Source organism: Carcharhinus amblyrhynchos, chromosome 6 (assembly GCF_965287045.1).
Source record: "Carcharhinus amblyrhynchos chromosome 6, sCarAmb.v2.hapA, whole genome shotgun sequence".
NCBI classification, from domain to species: Eukaryota; Metazoa; Chordata; class Chondrichthyes; order Carcharhiniformes; family Carcharhinidae; genus Carcharhinus; species Carcharhinus amblyrhynchos.
The window spans coordinates 31,191,237-31,210,645 of NC_137329.1; the positions used below are offsets into that span (position 1 = coordinate 31,191,237).

Here is a 19,409-nt window from a genome sequence, read left to right on the forward strand (position 1 = left end):
CAACCCTGCAACCACCCATCGCTGGACTTGCAGAGCTCCCACCCCCCAATCGCTGGCCTCCCAAACCTCCCTGGGCAAGCCCCAAGGCCCCCCACTCCCTCCACCAGCCAGTCCTGATCTCTCCAACCTCCCCCAACCCGACCCGACCCGGTCTCTCAATCTATCCCGTCCCACAGCCAGCTCCGATCACTCTCTTCCCTCCTTCTGCCTGCAAGCCCTGTGCAGAGTGGCAGCGGGACACCCCCACCCCCACTGATCTTCCCCAATAGGCCCTGCTCCCAGCGGATCCGGTCCCCTTTGCCCCCAACCACTTGGCACTGCCCAGTGCCCTGTGGGTAGTGCCAAGGTGAGTCTTGGGCAGTGCCAGTTTGCCTCTTGTGCAGTGCCAGGATTCCAGACTGGCACTGCCAGGCTGGCACTGCCCAACGGGCACCCTCTCTACCCCTGACTTCTTGGGGGGGAGCCTCAATGGCCTCTGTTCCCTCCAGCGTGGCTGGGCCACCTGTTCTCCATTAGTGGAGAGCAGTTGTAAACCCCTCTGAGTGAACCATTTCGGCGGGGAGGGAAGACACTTGTGGTCCCAGAGAGTTCAGTCCCAAACCCACTAATCAAATGGAAATCCCAATTTCCATATGATAATCAGCCCTGTGCCGATTTCCGGTGTGGTGCTGATTACGCTGGAAATCCCATCTGTGGAGGTTGTGGTGCCAGGTGGGATGCACCAAAATGGCTTCCACTGATGTCTCCCAGCCTACTGTGCTGCTGGGAGAATCGCCCCATGTTCCCCCCCTCCCAACACACAAATGCAGCAATCCTTTCAAAAGCAGAGCTCATAAGTTTATTCGTACTTGTCAAACAGAAGTAGCTTCATTGGTTGCAGTATGTTCGTAGGATGGGCATAACCAAGGGCTTTCTGTGTGGTGAGGTAGCTGGAGCTTGGTGACCAGTGGGAATTCCATAACTCCACACTGATGGTGCTGGTAAGCATGACACGAAGGCCCTAAGCAATGATTCTCATACCTGGGACACACTAGCTGATGAAAATGGTGACACCTCCAAGTTGTCATCGCGATGACCGGTGGCTACAAGGCTGTGGTGTATAAAGACAGTCCATCTGAAATGAATTGTTTGTCATGTGTCCATCATCTTTCTAAATGGTTGCATGAGAGAGCAAATGAGACCTCAATATATCATCTTATCTGAGAGGTAGCACCTCCAACAGTGCTGTCCTGGAATCAATGTAGATTTGTGTGCTCAAGTCCCTGGGGTGGAACTTGAACCCACAACCTTTTGACCCTGAGGTGAGAGTGCAGAGGTGAGCCACAGAAATAGACTTCCAGACAGAAAAATGGATGGGGGAAGCCTGGAATCCTTCAAGAACCAATGAGATACTGCAATTGGAGGCACTGAGAGGTATTTCTGGATACATGAATCAGATGGTTTGAATGGCTTTCCTTGTTCACAATTATCCTACAATAAGGAGAACCACTCTTTCAATCAGATGCCTGATTCTGGAATGTTGGATTCTTAGAGGCTAGAATTCTAAACTTTAAATAAACCCCAGCGGTCACAGTTTAGATGTGCTATCTGTCCTTAGATTATTCGAATTAAATTTAATGTCAATAACTTCAGAAAGAAGATATTATTTTACTTGTGGCTGCCTTGAAGAATTTTCTATGGTTTTAGTTAAAGTGACATTTTTGTTTGAATCCAGATACAAGGATTGACTTTAGCACAGCTAGGCTAACAAAAGCCACACTGTTTCTTTACATCACAATGTATATTTATGCAATTGGAACATTTTTTTATCCCCAAACGTATTCTCTGGCAAATTTTTTAAATTTGAATATACCTTTCCTTTAGTTTAAGACTTTAAAAGCAATGACCACTTATTTTTAACTGAAGACTGACTTACATCTTATTTAAGGCTCAAATCAAAGTGAGGGGCAAAAAAACAATATTGCCACATACAGTAATAAAGTAATTTATCGATGACTTCAGATCAGCACATGGACACTAGCCCCTTCTGGGTTTGAGCCCTGCTTGATTTAATAACTCATGACAGGATGTCCTATTATATTTTTAAATGAATGATAATATGGTTATTTGAGTCTAACGTGTAACTGCATACCTGCCAATATTCAGAAGCCAGGCAACTTGTAACAATTCTGATGGTGGTTAAGTGCTAGCAGAAATGTCAGGAGAGCTTTTTCCTGGGTCTGTGCCTGTCTGCAAAGGAAGTCACTCTATTTTTCTTCCATTTCAATTAATGGAAGGAAGATCAGGGGCACTTTACAGGCGTGAACTACAGAGCTGCCTGAATTTCTACTGTTACTGCACCGAAGGAATCTCGTGTGCTGGATGCATAGTTACCCCAGTCATATCTGGAGATTGTTCTTGTTGTATCTCTGAAAGTTAACTCTCGCGTCAGTTATTTAGCAGCTTGCACACTGTCTGCTGTTATGCATGCCCTTACATATCTCCAGCTCAGATACACACATTGGCTGAACGATTCTGAAGTTTTCATGTTCGTTGTTGCAGGTGGCAATGTATGCGAGTCAATCTTGCTTGTTACAAATAAGACAACGGTGACTGTGAAGGCCTGCACATAATCAAAGACCACACCTGGGATTACTTTGGCCAGAAGTAAATCAGACACTGAAACAATTGTGCTAAAGCCTCAACCTTAAGTTAATCACTGCCATCAGCAATATTATTATCGTATCCTGTTGTTCGGTTATTTTCAAATGTTGAAGTTAAAGCTTTGGATGTAAAATGGTCATATTAGAACTGGGAAGATAGGGGGGTGCAGGGGGATAGGAGGGCTTGAGGCAGCGAAGTTGATTTTGCACTGCACGACGGCAACGTGTCAGCTTTACTTTTTTGGATTCCTTAGTATCAACATGGAGCACGTGCTGTCCATTTTTCCTTCCTATGTGCAGCATGTTACGCTCAGCCATTGTAGAATTCTCTGCCCTCTTGCGTAATTTGTCCAGTTCAATCTAATTTCTGAGTCGCTTCCCCTGTCATGTCTTTAAGAGAGCCAGTGCAAAAGTAAAAGTTTTAAAGTTTATTTATTAGTCACAAGTTGACTTACATTAACACTGCAACGACATTCCTGTGAAAACCTCCTAGTCATCACACTCTGATGCCTGTTCGGATACACTAAGGGGGAATTTAGCATGGCCAATTCACCTAACCTGCACATCTTTGGATTAGAACATAGAACATAGAACATAGAACGCTACAGCACAAACAGGCCCTTCGGCCCACGAGTTGCGCCGATCACATCAACACCTACCAATCCATAGACCTATCTATAACCCCCAATCCCACTAAATCCCATATACTCATCCAGAAGTCTTTTAAAAGACCCCAGCGAGTTCGCCTCCACCACCACTGACGGCAGCCGATTCCATTCACTCACCACCCTCTGAGTGAAAAACGTACCCCTAACATCACTTCTGTACTTGCCTCCCCGCACCTTAAATCTGTGTCCTCTCGTAGCGACCATTTCAACCCAGGGAAATAGCCTCTGAGAATCCACCCTATCTATTCCTCTCAACGTTTTATAAACCTCTATCAGGTCGCCTCTCAACCTTCGTCTCTCCAGGGAGAAGAGTCCCAGCTCCCTCAACCTATCTTCATAAGGCATGCCTCCCAATCCAGGCAACATCCTTGTAAATCTCCTCTGCACCCTTTCAATAGCTTCTACGTCCTTCCTATAGTGAGGCGACCAGAACTGCGCACAGTACTCCAAGTGAGGCCTGACAAGGGTCTTATAAAGTTGCAGCATTATCTCCCGACTCCTAAACTCAATCCCTCGATTAATGAAGGCCAGTACACCATACGCCTTCTTGACCACATCCTCCACCTGCGAGGCCGATTTAAGAGCCCTGTGGACCCGGACCCCAAGATCCTTCTGCTCTTCAACACTACTAAGACTCCTGCCCTTGATAGTGTACTCGTTCATCCCATTGGTTCTGCCAAAATGGACGACTACACATTTATCCGTGTTGAAGTCCATCTGCCACTTCTCTGCCCAGTCCTGCATCCTATTTATGTCTTGCTGCAACTTCTGACATCCTTCCAGACCATCCACAACACCACCAACCTTCGTGTCATCGGCGAACTTACTAACCCATCCCTCCACTTCCTCATCTAGGTCATTTATGAAAATGACAAACAGCAAGGGTCCTAGAACAGATTCCTGAGGTACTCCACTGGTGACTGACCTCCATGCAGAAAAAGACCCATCCACAACCACTCTCTGCCTTCTGCAGGCAAGCCAGTTCTGGATCCACAAGGCTAAAGCCCCTTGGATCCCATACCCTCTCACCTTCTCAAGATTGTGGGAGGAAACTGGAACACCTGGAGGAAGCCCTTGCAGACATGGAGAGAATGTGCAGACTCTGCACAGACAGTGACCCAAGCCAGGAATTGAACCCAGGTCCTGGCGTTGTGAGGCAGCAGTGCTAACCACTGTGCCACCATGCTGCCTGTGCAGACATCAATGGGCTGAATGGTTTCCTTCTGCACTGCAATGACTCCATGATTTGGTGTCAGTTGAAGAAACACCTGGGTTTGGCAAGGATGCCCTCCAAAGCTGACGATAACTAGACGCACATGTGAGGAATGATTATTTCGAACAGTGCCAGAAGAGTAGGGGAAACCATGGGACCATGTCCCTTACAACGCCAGCCCAAGGTTTGATCCCTGGCACCAGTCTGCAGTGCCCATAGAGAAGGGAAGGAATAAACAAAAACCAATCAGAATGAATAAAACAACAGGATGATAACACCAGGAGGTGAACAGTTGTCCATCTCTATCTATATAACATTCTCCAGCCCTACAAATCCTCACAGACTTTCTGACGCCTTGCAGGAGCAGTGGAATTAGGGGAAACAACTGAACAAAATGTGTAAATTAGAAAATAATAGCAGATGAAATTTAATGTAGACATCAGCAAAGTGTTGCACATTGTAAGGAAGAATAAGCGCCATATTCCGTGAATAGTGTTGAAATAATGAAGGACAGAGCTGAAAGAGACCAAGGATTTGAGTATTGCTTAAAAAGGACACTTTGTCGAAGCTTTGTACTCATCAGAGCAATCACAAGAATATCAGTGTCAAGGAAAACATCAACTTTATATGTGTGAGCAATACTCAAATTCTACAACCACTTGTAGTCCTAGGTTTCTTAGTAGACTTGACATTATACATGTCCAATGAATGCAAAGCTGCAAACAACAAAGCCAATAGAAAGATGATCTATATATCCAAAACACATGATGGAGGACATTATAATTGAACTGCACAACTGTCCGGTCAGACTGCACCTTTAATGCTGTGCTCATTTCCTGTGACTGCGACATTTAAATATCAGAATTAACCATTGCATTGTTATTTTTTCACTTGCCATGGTATCAGTAAAACTTGGGTAAATTTCTTTTTCCACCCCTATTCATATTACTTCATGTCAAGTTTAAAATTAAAGGAACATTGAGAATTTCTAAAGTGAACCTTTAAAAATACAATGCAGTATTACATTGTGACTCAAGGCTAACCCTTAGTGTAAAGGATGGAAGTTCTGAGGAGGGTTGGGAATGGGGACACCTAGGAGGTGTGATCTGATGCAGGTATGCAAGATAGTTATAGGAAAGAAAAAAGTACACCAAGATAACAGATTAGAGTTTAGTAATAGATTATTAAACAAGCTGTCTTCTGTGAGATTAAAAACAACCCAACAATAAAAAATAAAGACAGAAAATCGTGGAAATTCTCAGCAGGTCTGACAACATCTGTGGAGAGAGAATAGAGCCAATGTTTTGACACTGAAAGGCACTATTCTCTGTCCACAGATGCTATCAGAACTGGTGAGGTTTTCCTCCATTTCTGTTTTTTTTCTGATTCCAGCATCCACAGTATTTTACCTTTAAGAATAAGAAACTTAACTTATTTTGATACAATGGGAAAACATTTAAAACATGACTTTATGATTACAGGTGATGGAATTTTGTAAGGGGTGAACTCTAAACTCCTTTGGAGTACATATTGAAACATGGATTGAGAGTTGAAAGAGAATATTTAAATGGCTCTGTCCCTTTGATAGAACCATTTATTATTTTGTGTGGGCTTGATAGTAAATAGCATTCGGAAAAATAAAACCAAACAATTGTTACATTTGTAATTAAGTACTAATTTTCTGCATGAATTGAATGAAGTGTTAAGAAGCAAATACTTCTAAGTGACACAATAAACTCTAAACGGCAACAGTTATGAGGGGCACAGCCACATTTTATATTAATGGGAGAAAACTACATTCGAACTTGTGCGCTTACTAATCATATTTCATGCCTCTGGCTTAAGTACCACTTCACTGGTGCACCTAAACTTTTAAAAGAATTGTTGGATTGAGAACCATACAAGATAAAACAAAAGGGAAATAGTAAAAACATTTACATGCTTTAAAGTTTCGCATAAAGTTTTACAGTAGCCAAATCAAGTGTCAAACTCTGCAGCATCTTTTGCTATACACAGCTGAAACATTAATAAAATGTGTATACTTACTGCAGGGTAGGTTTGACAATACACTATATTCATCCAATAAAAATGTTTGAGATATCTGATAGTCTAAGTACCCATTTAGCCCTGTCGTTATTAATGGCTTGGCACACACGCATCCAAACTACAAGTGAATTATCAGTTCTTCCCTTAAGTGTAGTAAGTTTATTTTTATAAAAGAAATAAAGTGATCCAATGGAGAATTTTCCATGCTCCCCCATGATCATTCTATTGTCACGTGCATGTGGATTTCATTATGAACTAGCCCCAGGCGCCTTTATTCTTGTACCTAAGCCAACAGTAATTCGGTTTATGGAGATCATATGGCAGTGAAACAGAGCTTGAAAGACAGAACTCCAAGAACCATATTTGATGAATTTCCTATGATTTGAGTCTGGGTTTATTCTTTCCTGTTGTGGAACAGACACCCTACAGCACACGCGCCGAACTTGGATGAGCGACAGTAAGAGCCAATTAAACTACAATATACGCACTGTTTTCGCACATCTCATATTGCATTTCCTATCAGGAAAAAGACCCTGTAAATGATCCAAATGTGGGCAGGAAACCACACAGAGTGAAGGTTGCCTTTGTCATTAACAATTAATGTAACCACCAAAGCTGGAAAGAACTACTGGAAGCGAGCTGTGCGTTGAGAGGTTAAGTTAGAGAAGGATGAGTTACGAGCAGGACACAACATGAGGTGAACTGCAAAAATAAATTGATTTGGCCAGTTGAAACGATAACTTATTCTGTGTTGCCTTAATCAAGGCGCCGAAATATTCAAATTACATTTTTAAAAGTTTGCAGAGGTGCTCCGAGGAAGGAGGTTTGATGTGGGGAGAGAAGCACACAACGATATTTGGATCTTTTGATTGATTTGTCCGAATCGGTATAAATGCCAGTTTTCATTAATGTGACCAAGATGTCATCAAGTAGTTTAAAGTGCTTTAATGCTGCTTTATCGTTTACATTTCTGAAGCAGGGTGGAAATGAATCCCATCTGTGGGTTACAAAACATTAAAGAAAACATGACAGACTATTTAGACGTGCTGCTTCCAATTGCATTAGAGTTCACATTGTCAGCAACAATGAGCCAGGCACAGGCTAGATTTTATTTTCTTTCACTTCTGTCTAAAAAAAAAGCAGACCACTTACCTCAGGAAATCAAAATCAATGGTGGAATATCGTGCCTGGAGAATTGCCCAGAGGCCCCAGGAAAAGTGTGAAGCCTAAAAACAGACAATAAAATAATTCAGACCAAAAAAAATGTTTATAAAGAAACAAAGGTGAGAAGCATTACACTACAGGTACATAAAAAATTAAAACTAAACCATGTCTTTAAATCAGAAACTGCAACAATAAAACATTTCTCTTCGGGATCTCGACTGAAACGCAACAACAGCGATTGGATATTTTTATACCATGTTAGAAAAAGTTTAAGCTCCTCACTTGGTAAAATATTTACTGTCTCCTTTCCTGACCTTAAATACACAGTTATAATAAAGAAGGCAAATGACATGTTGGCCTTCATAGTGAGTGATTTGAAGGATAGGGATGTTTTAGTACAATTGTATATGGCGTTGGTGAGGCCGGACCTGGAGTATTGTGTGCAGTTTTGGTGTCCTTATCTGAGGGCAGATGTTCTTGCCGTAGAGGTAGTACAGCGAAGGTTTACCAGGCTGATTCCTGGGATGGCAGGTCTGCCATACGAGGAGACACTAAGTCGGTTAGGATTATACTCACTGGAGTTTAGAAGAGTGAGAGGGGATCACGTAGAAACTTATAAAATTCTAATAGGGTTAAACAGGGTAGGTTCAGAAAGAATGCTGGGTGAGTCCAGAACTAGAGGAAATGGTTTGAGGATAAGAGGGTAAACCATTTAGAACTGAGGTGAAGAAAAATTTCTTCACCCAGAGAGTGGTGAATATGTAAAATTCACTGTGGTAGTAGTTGAGGCCAAAATGTTGTCTGATTTCAAGAAGAAATTAGATATAGCTCTTGGGGCTAAAGGGATAAAGGAATATGGGGAGAAGGGCGGTTCAGGATATTGAATTTGATGATCAGCCATGATCATAATGAAAGGTGGAGTAGGCTCAAAGGGCTGAATGGCTTACTTCTACTTCTACTTTTTATGTTTCTATATTTCTATGTCCATGTACCAACTGCCTCAAGAACAGCTTCTTTCTTATTGCCATCAGACTTTTGAATGGTCCTACCATATACGAAGCGGATCTTTCTATTCACCCTATTGGCAATGCAATCTTGTATTCTGCACCCTATCCTTTTCTTCTCCCCAGTGTACTCCATGAAAAGCATGTTTTGTCTGTGCAGTGGCAGGAAACGATACTTTTCACTGTGTTCCAATACATGTGACAATAAGGAATCAAATCAAGTCAAAGTAAACCCATTGTCACAATATGACTTTTCCTTTATTTTTTCCACACCACAACGTTATTTCTTACTTAAAGCAATAACAATATGTCTAGCTATCAGAAAGAGTAGAGCGATCATTACCGGCTCAAACATATTTGATGCAAAAGGCTAACAAAATAAATGTGTAAATAAACATGATTCCCACTCAATGAGGAATGGAGACAATGACAGCAAATTACTTATTTTTGTTTGCAGATGCAGACATCTTACCAATTGCAAGAGGCCACCATAAACTGAGAGAATTCCTAATGAGGTATCCATAAGCAGGGAATGAAAGACAAGGTATAGTAGTGTAATAATTACATTACTGGACTAATAGTCCAAAAGCCTGCATTAATAAACCCAGGGAATGTGAGCTCAAAATACATCACAGTGATTTAAGAATATGAATTCAGTTTGGTTTTAAAGGTTGACATCAGTAAAAGTGACCGCAAACGCCCAAGTGATATAAATGCCCTACCGAATCACGAATGCCCTTTCGGAAAGAAGACCCACTGTTCTTCTCTGATCTGACCTATGTGTGATTTCAGTCCCACGCCAATGTAATTTACTCTTAACTGCCTTTAAACAAAAGTCGTAACAGTAAAGGAGAAGGGAAAACAGCCATCAAATACTGGCCTCCCCATTGATGCTTATGTCTACGAATGAAATAACAAAACTCCTGTTTATATAATAGCTTTTACAACCTCAACTCATCCCAAAATGCTTTACTCGATGAAATGCTTTTGAAGTGTGGTCGCTACTTTAATGCAGCCAATTTGCACACAACGAGCTCCCAAAAACAGCAAACAAACAATGGCCAGATAATTGATCTTTGTGAAGTTAATTGTGGGATGGACACTGGCCTGGAAAACTCCACAGCTCTTTTTTGAAAGAAAATTTGAAAGAAAATTTCAGTCTAACACCTCATCCAAAAAGTAACACCTCCAGCAGTTCAGCACTCCCTCGGTACTGGAATGTCAGCTTTGATTTTGTACTTCAGTCAACAAGATGGGGCTTGAATTCATACATCTGCGGCTTGCAGGCACGCCTTCGACCAACTGAACCATAATCGCCCCCTGACTAAAAAAGTTAATCAGTAGTGGAGCAAGGCTACACATAATTTAAAGTTTAATCTTATTTATTTAGTAGGCTTACATTAACATTGCAATGAAGATACTGTGAAAAATCATGTATTCGCCACACTCTGGAGCCTGTTTGGGCACACTGTGGGAGAATTTAGCATGGCCAATGCACCTAACCAGCACATCATTCAGACTGAGAGAGGAAACCAGAGCACCCCTTTGCAGACACAGGGAGAACATGCAAACTCCACACAGACAGTAACCCAAACCAGGAATCAAACCCAGGTCCCTAGCACTGTGAGGCTGCAGTGCTCACCGCTGTACCACCATGTCACAACTAACAAGTGAAGAAATTGGAAAAGATGGAATGAGAAGGATCAGATTCTATAAGAATGACCTGTTACTCCTCAGTATCGTGTCTGCTCCAAGTCAATGAAAATGGAAGACCAATGTTAGGTTTTAGGGGGCCAGATGAGTTAACTCCAGTTAAACACCATAGTTCAATCATTGAAGACGGATGACAAAAGCTTTGACAGAGTCATTAATAGCTCGGTAAGAACATTTTTTAAAGGTTAATGCATCTTTTTGAACTGAAACTCATATTTTGTGAAAAATTGATCTATGATTGAAGCACTCCCAGATTGCTTTATAAATTTGCCCTTCAGCAAAACAATGAAAAAGACTTTATATTTTTACACTTCTTATAGTTTGTTAAAGGAGGCTTAAGAACAATTTTGAGCTAAAATGTATAAAATCTACAAGTTAGAGCATACGCATCTTATCCAGGACCTAGCAGCAACAATAATAATAAATTGCATGTATATAAATAAAATACATGCCTTTAACATTGTAAAAATTCCTAAGGTGTTTCACAAGAGCAGTATCAAACAACACGTGACATTAAGTCACATGAAATGGCAGTAGGACAGACAGACAAAAACTTGGTCAAAGAAGGAGGCTTCCATTTTTCAAGGGGGGGAGAGGATGTAAAAGGACATTAAAATGAAACTGCATGAGGAAATGTTGCGAGTGTTGACATGCACTCTCCCTCTAATAGTGAACAGTAACTTCCCAATGTCATTGCTGGAAAGGTAACGATTTTGTTTTTAAAACGCCTGTTGATATTCTCTGAAAGCTCAGTTGATAAGTATGCTGGTAGGGACATTCATGAATGAAACAGATGCACCAAAAGCTCCCCCTCTCCTTGGCAACAGTTTGAGATAAGGTTGGTTGGAAACCTTGTTGTTATATTTGACTTTTAGATGTCCATCCAAACAAATGCCTGTGACATCTCTAGACCATCTATTTTCACCTCTGTGATGTTGTTTGACTTTGCCCTGTGTCAGATCAACTACTGCTGAAATCCTCATGCATGCCCTCACTTACCAAAGACTTGACTATTCTAACGCAGACTTGGCTCAGCTTCCGCATCTTACTGTAGCAGGATTGTGCTGGAGAAGGTTGCAGCAGCCCTTAACCTTTATACCATGGGATCTTTCCAAGGGCTCAATGGGTGACTTTTGTGGCATGTTGCAGTCATCCATCCACAAAAGCACTCAATGTCAGGGTATCGGACTACATTAATTTGGATCTAGGCCAAGCCTATCAGGATGAGAGGGCTGAGGGACATGTTTCCATTGCAGGTCTGCCACGGGTGAGGTGGGTCATCAATAGCATTCATGTGGCTGTACACGTCCCATGGCATCAGGGAGTCCCATAGACTAATTGGAAGGTGTTCCTCTCCCTTAATGTCCAACTTGTGTGTGACCACCAGATTAGACTCATGCATGTGTACATAAATTTTCCGCGGGGTATGCATGATAGTTTAGCCCTTGAGTAATCTCAAACCCCTGGATCACCCCAGCTTGCAGGGATGGCTCGTTGGGGACAAGGGATGCCTGCTGAGGTCGAGGCTGATCAAGACTGTGTGGAGACGTGACACTGAGGCAGAGACCCGGTACAATGAGGCACACTGTGCCACCCGGACTATAATTCAGCAATGCATTAAGCTGCTGAAGATGCAATTCCGCTGCTTTGTTAGGTACGGTGGGTGCAGTCCCCAGAGGGTCTCCCATGTCATGGTGGCCTGCTGTTCCCTACATAACTTAGCGCAGAAGTGCAGTGAAGTCCCCAATGAAGAAGACCAGGAGGAGCATAACATCTCTTCTGATGAGGAGGAAATGCAAGGGGGAGTGGAGGGAGAGGCCGAAGAGGAGCCAGAGGAGGGGGTTAGGGTTTACATGATCAGGAGGACCAGGGATGCCTTCATGATTTCTTGTTTCGCTCTCTAGAACCATCATGTTATCCGACAGCTGTATAACATCTCTGCCACCGCCCCCCTCCCATCATATCCCATCCCCTCTCTCCTCAGTGGCATCCAGAAACTGAGTGAGGGCTCTCTCTGAGAATCTGGAAGCTGATCTTCCTGATTTAAATGAGAGGGAGCACTGTGGAGCCCGATAAATGCAGCACCCTGTGAGAATTACCCGGGAAGGTTGAACTTCAGACGGACAATTGCCTTGCTCCTTGGGGACCACACTGAAATAGTCTCTAATGCTGAGTTAGAGTCAGGCACTTCAGACAGTCTTGCGGCGCTCACCTGGATAGATATCCTGGAAATATTAGATGGAAAATTCCTAGTCTTGCTCTTGAGTAATGATACAACTGACCCCAATCATCCACACTGACCCACTGACACCCGTGTTAGGAAATTGCGATAAAATAGAAAATAATGCAAGGAATCCAGTAATTGGGAATGTGTTCTTGTGGTTGCAGGGAAAACAAACTACTTTAAAATGGAAATTGTAGTAAATACAGATTGGCTGGGATAGTGGAATGAGAGCTTTGATCTGCTGATTAACCTAGCAACACTATAAACAAATGGGTACCTCAGACAAGTTGGCAACAATGGAGAATAGAGAGTCAAAAGTTAAAGTAAGGGTGGCAAAAGTTCAAAAGAGAAGATGCAGGTGAATTTCACACTTACATTCGAAAGGGTGACTTCACGCAATAAAGTAATTAAGGGTGACTTCATCCACATCAGGGAAGATCAAAGTGAAAAACAATGGGCTGGGTCTTCTGTTTCCCCTCCTCCCCCCCCCACAATGTATTTTACAGTGGCAGAGGCAGCTCACCATTGGCCATCAATGGGGTCTTCCAGTTCTGCCGAAGTCTCGGCATTTTGTGTGGCTCACTCATCCCATCACAAAGGAACTTGCCCTGGGGGGTGGGGGGAGTGCAGGATGACACCTTCGGTAGGACTGGAAGATCCCACCAGTGGGCAGGGCTGGAGAATTCTGTCTAGTATATCAGAGGCACGTTCACCCTATGCAAGGGAACTGTTATGAGACCACAACCCACAGTAGCAAGCTTGTCCATTCCCAACAAGCTGCGCCTGGAGAAAACCTATTTGAGGAGCCAGTTGTCTTTATGCTAAGTCGGAAGCAACCCCAAAAGATATAAGTGCCTAGTATGGTAACTATTGCTTGATCCACTTATCATTTTAAAACCTATGGAATGTCATTTGGGAAGATTTAACTCTGGGATGAGAAAAATAGAAGGATTTGAAACTGGACAATTTTAACAATGTTGTGTATGGCCATGATTGTGGTGAAGTGTATTTCTAATTAACTTTCTTCATATGTCTTTTACTGTTTATTAAGCATTTATTTTGTTTAAAATCACCACAGAAGTGTCTAGGACATGGCTCACTGGTGATTACATATTTCATCACATTATACAAAATTGCAAAATACATTTGGGAGCAGACATTTCAAGCTTCTCATTTTTAGGATTTGGAATAGTGTAGCATTTAACATTAGCTGCGATCTTAACAACAAACCATCTCCCCCCCCCACCCCCCCCACTCAATTCACACCACAACTAGTGCCTGACTCCCCAACTACCCTTTCCAAACTGGTCCAAACTGACAACCCCCCAACCAGACCATCCAATTATCCCTGAATTGGCCCTCATGACTAGCCCACTCTCCCACTGATTCAGCTCAATGTGCATATCACTGGTTGGGCCTGCATTTATTGTCCATCTCTAATTACCTTTGATCTCAGCAAGGCCAGTTCAGAGGATGTTTTAAGGTCAAGGACATAGTGGCTCACACAGTCAGATCAGGATTTCCTTCCCTGAAGGACATTAGTGAACCAGATGTGTTTTTACAATTGACAATGGCTTCATGATCATCATTCAACTTTGATTTGATTGAATTCATTTCATTAAATTTTAGGAGTTTGCACATGGTCTCTGTGGCTGCCTGGGTTTCCTCCGGGTGTTTCGGTTTCTTCCCACAATCCAAAGATGTGTGGGTTAGGTGGATTGGCCAGGCTAAATTGCCCCTTAGTGCTGGGGGGACTAGCATGGGAAAATGCATGGAATTATGGGGATAGAGCCAGGGCGGGATTGTGGTTGGTGCAGACTCGATGGGTCGAATGGCCTCCTTCTACATTGTATAATTCTATGAGCAAGAAGTCTCTGAGAGTAAATTCAAATTGCACCTTCAGTCGTGGTGGAATTTGAATCCAGACCCCAAAGCATTCTTCCGGGCTAAATTACCGGTCCCGTGTCAATGCCACCACTCCTCTGACCATCTTATGCACCTTCCATCCTTCAACCTCACCTATCCGCTATCCTATACACTTACCTACTTATCTGACTCACTCTACCCAGTAACTTCTTTATCCATGATCCATTCATTAATTTAAACTTATCTGACACTAGCTAGTGCCATCCAAAGACAGCATGCTTTCTCTGCTGAATGGTTCGGCTGCTCTCTGTGCTGATCCTGTGTTGAGAGAGTTCTACTACAATGTGGAATAAATGTCTGGCCTTTTCACATGTATCCAGGTAAGCGTGCAGTTTTCTGCCTGTTCAGCACCGGATGTAGCAGTGCTAAGATGGATCAGAAGATTTACTTTGTTTGAATAATGGCACCCAGCTGTTTCACTTCCTTACCCTCACCATACAGAATGTGTCATCCATTTAATACACTGTGCGTTTCCTTTGTTGTGAAAAAGGTAATACCAACTATATAGCATTTTCAACTCTCCATGTGCAACACTTTGGAAAATGTTTCCGTTCCAGCCAGTTTGCCTTGTGGTTGAGGCTATTTCACCAACAGGAATGTTATATTCTAAATACTGACTCTGTAGCGCATAAACAACTTGATCTTTCTCACTCTTATGCTCAATAGATATTTCTCTGAACAGATGCAAACGTAAGATCAAAGAAGTTTAATTGGGTTCCAAAGTGATAAATTTTAAAAGAGCATTCCTTCAGAACCAAACTTCCAGATATTCTAAACACAATGATGCTGTTTGAAAACATGTTTTGGGCATCACTTATTGGGTTCATTTTCATTGCAGGAAATGCTGAACTTAAACTATAGAACTGCAGTGTACTTAAATCAAAGTGACTCACCCATTGGCAAAAGCTGCACAGGCTAAGATAATTAAATCTTTTACAAAATAATGATAAATGGGTTAAGATTGGTGGCTATCACCATTGGGAAAGGCCGAAATGACAGAGTACTCCATGGGACAGGAGGAGGGCGTGTGCTCCAGAATACAACAGTCAGAGATGAGTGGCGGTGAGGTTAAAGTAATTGGGTGTTCAGGGGCATCACTGGATCAGTCGCGGAGTCATTCCTTTAGAAAGCAAATAGGTGGAGATCGAATCCCAAAAAGAAGTGAAAGTGGTCTCTGAAAGGAGGAGGTTTGGTGGGTTGAATGGCTGTGTTTTTTGATGTTCTTACATTGGAATGTCTGTTCTTTTCTCCCAGCACTAACATTGAATAGACTCCGAGGCCGAAATTTTACCCTCCTGCTTGCCAGGGGAATTGGAACTGGTGAGGGGCGGACAATGAAAAGATCCACTGATCTTGGGCAGGATTTTACGGTTTTGGGACGAGCAAGGCCATAAAATCCTGACTCATGTTCCATGGACACAGAATCAATGTATGGGATCTTGAGCCCACTCTGTCCATCCATGGGGATGGAGGTACGGGACATGGAGAGTTCAGAAAGACGTAATTCTTGCCGGCGAGTTTGCGTTTTCCAACTTTGAATCAGCCTTGCCGACGGACTGATGTAGAACAGGCTAGGGAAGGGTGGGAATCTAATTTGAATGCATCAGCATATCATTAGCAAGAACACACACCAGATATTGAGATCTGGTTTATAGTTTAACGTAGAATAAAGACCATCCCATAATTTTCACTATTGTGAGCATACTAATGCTTGAAAAATGTCATGTTTAAATAATTTTTAACTATAAACATAAATGTTGAATGTAGCAAAGTTCAGCTTTTCTCTCTGTAGCACAGGAGTATCAATTGGGTGGGTGGGGTGGTGTTAATTGGCCAATCCATCAATATTGTGCCATCAGTGTCCCTTTAAGAAAGGTTCTGTTCTTAAATCATGATTTCTGCAGCTCTCAGTTTCAGTGTTTTCTGAGCACATACTTTAGTGATGATATTGTTGCTGACTTAACTGGAATTGTCCTTTTATTGCTACCCTAAGTGGTAAATGGGATTGTTACTGTTTACTCTGAGATAAGCTCCTGCATTGTTAGGAGAAAATGCCATGTATTTTTGCAGTTTTTTTTCTTTCTAGGGAGTTTAAGGTTTCAGTTCTGAGAGTTCTGAGCCCGCAGTTTAGATTTTTTTTAGTTTCAGCAGGGGCCTCAAGCAAGAAAGAAGCTCAAGTCTCTCTCTCTCTTTCTCCCTGTTCTATTTGGAAATTCTGCTGGTTATCTCAAGGCAACATTTTGCTTTCTGGACAGGAAGTGCAGGCTCCAAAGAAACTCAATTCCAAGTAAGATTTTAATCTATGCTGTGTTAAGCCTGTGACAAGGGTTTTGTCTATGAAAGGTTTTGGTTTGTTGGAACAGCTTTATTATTCATTTAAGGGATAATAATTATTATGATTATTTTCTTTCTGTTTTTTTGTTTGTAATTGATAAAAGGTACTATCAATTTTCTTTCAAAGAACAAAGAACTAAAACAGCCCGGGAAACAGGCCCTTCGGTCCAACGAGCCCGCGCCGCCATTTTAACATTACCAGTACCCCCCTCCACCCATGACCCTTATCTATGCTTATGGCATTCAACATTGAGGGAAACTAATTTAGGAACAGTTTATTACCTCCAATCAGCCTAATAGCACATCTTTGGGGTGTGGGAGGAAACCGGAGCACCCGGAGAAAACCCACGCAAGCACGGGGAGAATGTGCAAACTCCCACAGACACTGGCCCAAATCCATGTGTCTGCACAGCAAACAGTGATAGTCACTGAGCTGTCGTGTTGCCCAGCATCTAGTCCAGTTTAAGTGTACACTAATGACATGAAGTACTAGGCTATTCTCGAACATCCAAGAGCAGCCCTAGTACGACCCATCGCGTGTATGCCCCTCGTTGGACAACAAGGCGGACCGACTTAAAACCTGTGAATACATGTTTCTATACATGTTAACTATATTCTTGAATAAACTTTGTTTGATAAAAGCTTCCTAGTTGTTGAATCATACCTGAGGTGAAATATATCATTCTCACCCTAGTCAAATTCAAGATGTAAAACTTATACTTTGGATGGTCTCCGTAAACTACTTTGAAGTTTCAATCCTGACTCATAATAATATGTAAACACTATGAAATGGTAGAAAAGAGTCAGGATGCATTTATTGACTCAAAGCAGGAAGACAGGGTGACTGGTGCAAAAGCATGAATGACTGCTAGAAATTGTCTGCTCGGTCACAGTGCTGATTCTACCATCAGAGGCCTTCCATCCGCATGGCAGAAAGCTATTGTGGATATCAAGTATGTTTCGCATTGGGAACAATTCCATCTCCTCTTGGCTCCGAAGGAAGATGTTTTCCTTGAAAATAATTTTCAAAGACCTAGCTTTGATAATCGGCAGCTTAAGAATTAATAGTGCGGCAGCCTCAAATTAAATTGACTCCCAACCTCCACTTCATCATGGTTTTCAGGGCAGCACAAATGGCACAATGGTTATAAAGCCATAGAATCATAGAGTCATAGAGGTTTACAGCATGGAAACAGGTCCTTCGGCCCAACTTGTCTATGCCACCCTTTTTTTAAAACCCCGAAGCTAATCCCAATTGCCCGCATTTGGCCCCTATCCCTCTATACCCATCGTACCCATATAACTATCTAAATGCTTTTTAAAAAACAAAATTGTACCCGCCTCTCCCCTATTACCTCTGGCAGCTTGTTCCAGACACTCACTACCCTCTGTGTAAAAAAATTGCCCCTCTGGACACTTTTGTATCTCTCCCCTCTCACCTTAAACCTATGCCGTCTAGTTTTAGACTCCCTTACCTTTGGGAAAAGATATTGACTATTTAGCTGATGAATGCCCCTCATTATTTTATAGACCTCTATAAGGTCACCCCTCAGCCTCCTACGCTCCAGAGAAAAAAGTCCCAGACTATCCAGCCTCTCCTTATAACTCAATCCATCAAGTCCCAGTAGCATCCTAGTAAATCTTTTCTGCATTCTTTCTAGTTTAATAATTTCCTTTCTATAACAGGGTGACCAGAATTACACACAGTATTCCAAGTGTGGCCTTAACAATGTCTTGTACAACTTCAACAAGATGTGCCAACTCCTGTATTCAACGTTCTGACCAATGAAACCAAGCATGCCGAATGCCTTCTTCACCACTCTATCCACCTGTGAGTCCACTTTCAAGGAGCTATGAACATGTACCCCTAGATCTCTTTGTTCTGTAACTCTCCCAAATGCCCTACCATTAACTGAGTAAGTCCTGCCCTGGTTCAATCTACCAAAATGCATCACCTTGCATTAAACTACATCTGCCATTCGTCAGCCCACTGGCCCAATTAATCAAGATCCCTTTGCAAATGGAGATAACTTTCTTCACTATCCACTGTGCCAGCAATCACAGTGTCATCTGCAAACATACTAACCATGCCTCCTATAATCTCATCCAAATTATTAATATAAATGACAAATAACAGTGGGCCCAGCACTGATCCCTGAGGTACACCGCTAGTCACAGGCTCCAGTTTGAAAAACAACTCTCTACAATCACCCTCTGGCTTCTGTCAAGAAGCCAATTTTGTATCCATTTAGATATCTCACCCTGGATCCTGTGACATTTAACTTTATGCAACAACCTACCATGCAGTACCTTGTCAAAGGCCTTGTTAAAGTCCATGTAGACAACATCAGCTGCACGACATTCATCTACCTTTTTGGTTACCCCTTCAAAGAAAATTAATCAAATTTGCGAGACGTGACTTTCCACTCACAAAGCCAAGCTGACTGTCCCTAATCAGTCCTTGCGTCCCTAAAT

General features: G+C 42.4%; 1 protein-coding gene across 1 annotated transcript in view; it reads right to left on the reverse strand.

The window, feature by feature from the left end:
• The window catches only part of LOC145343667 (ethanolamine kinase 1-like), a 270,810-nt gene that overhangs the window by 6,414 nt on the left and 244,987 nt on the right, over window positions 1-19,409 (reverse strand). Inside the window, exons 7-8 of the mRNA XM_080189833.1 lie at window positions 7,722-7,795; window positions 1,021-1,114 (exon numbers count right to left, since the gene is read on the reverse strand). Of these exons, the coding sequence (XP_080045959.1) occupies window positions 1,021-1,114; window positions 7,722-7,795 (168 nt within the window). The remainder of the gene's footprint in view (window positions 1-1,020; window positions 1,115-7,721; window positions 7,796-19,409) is intronic.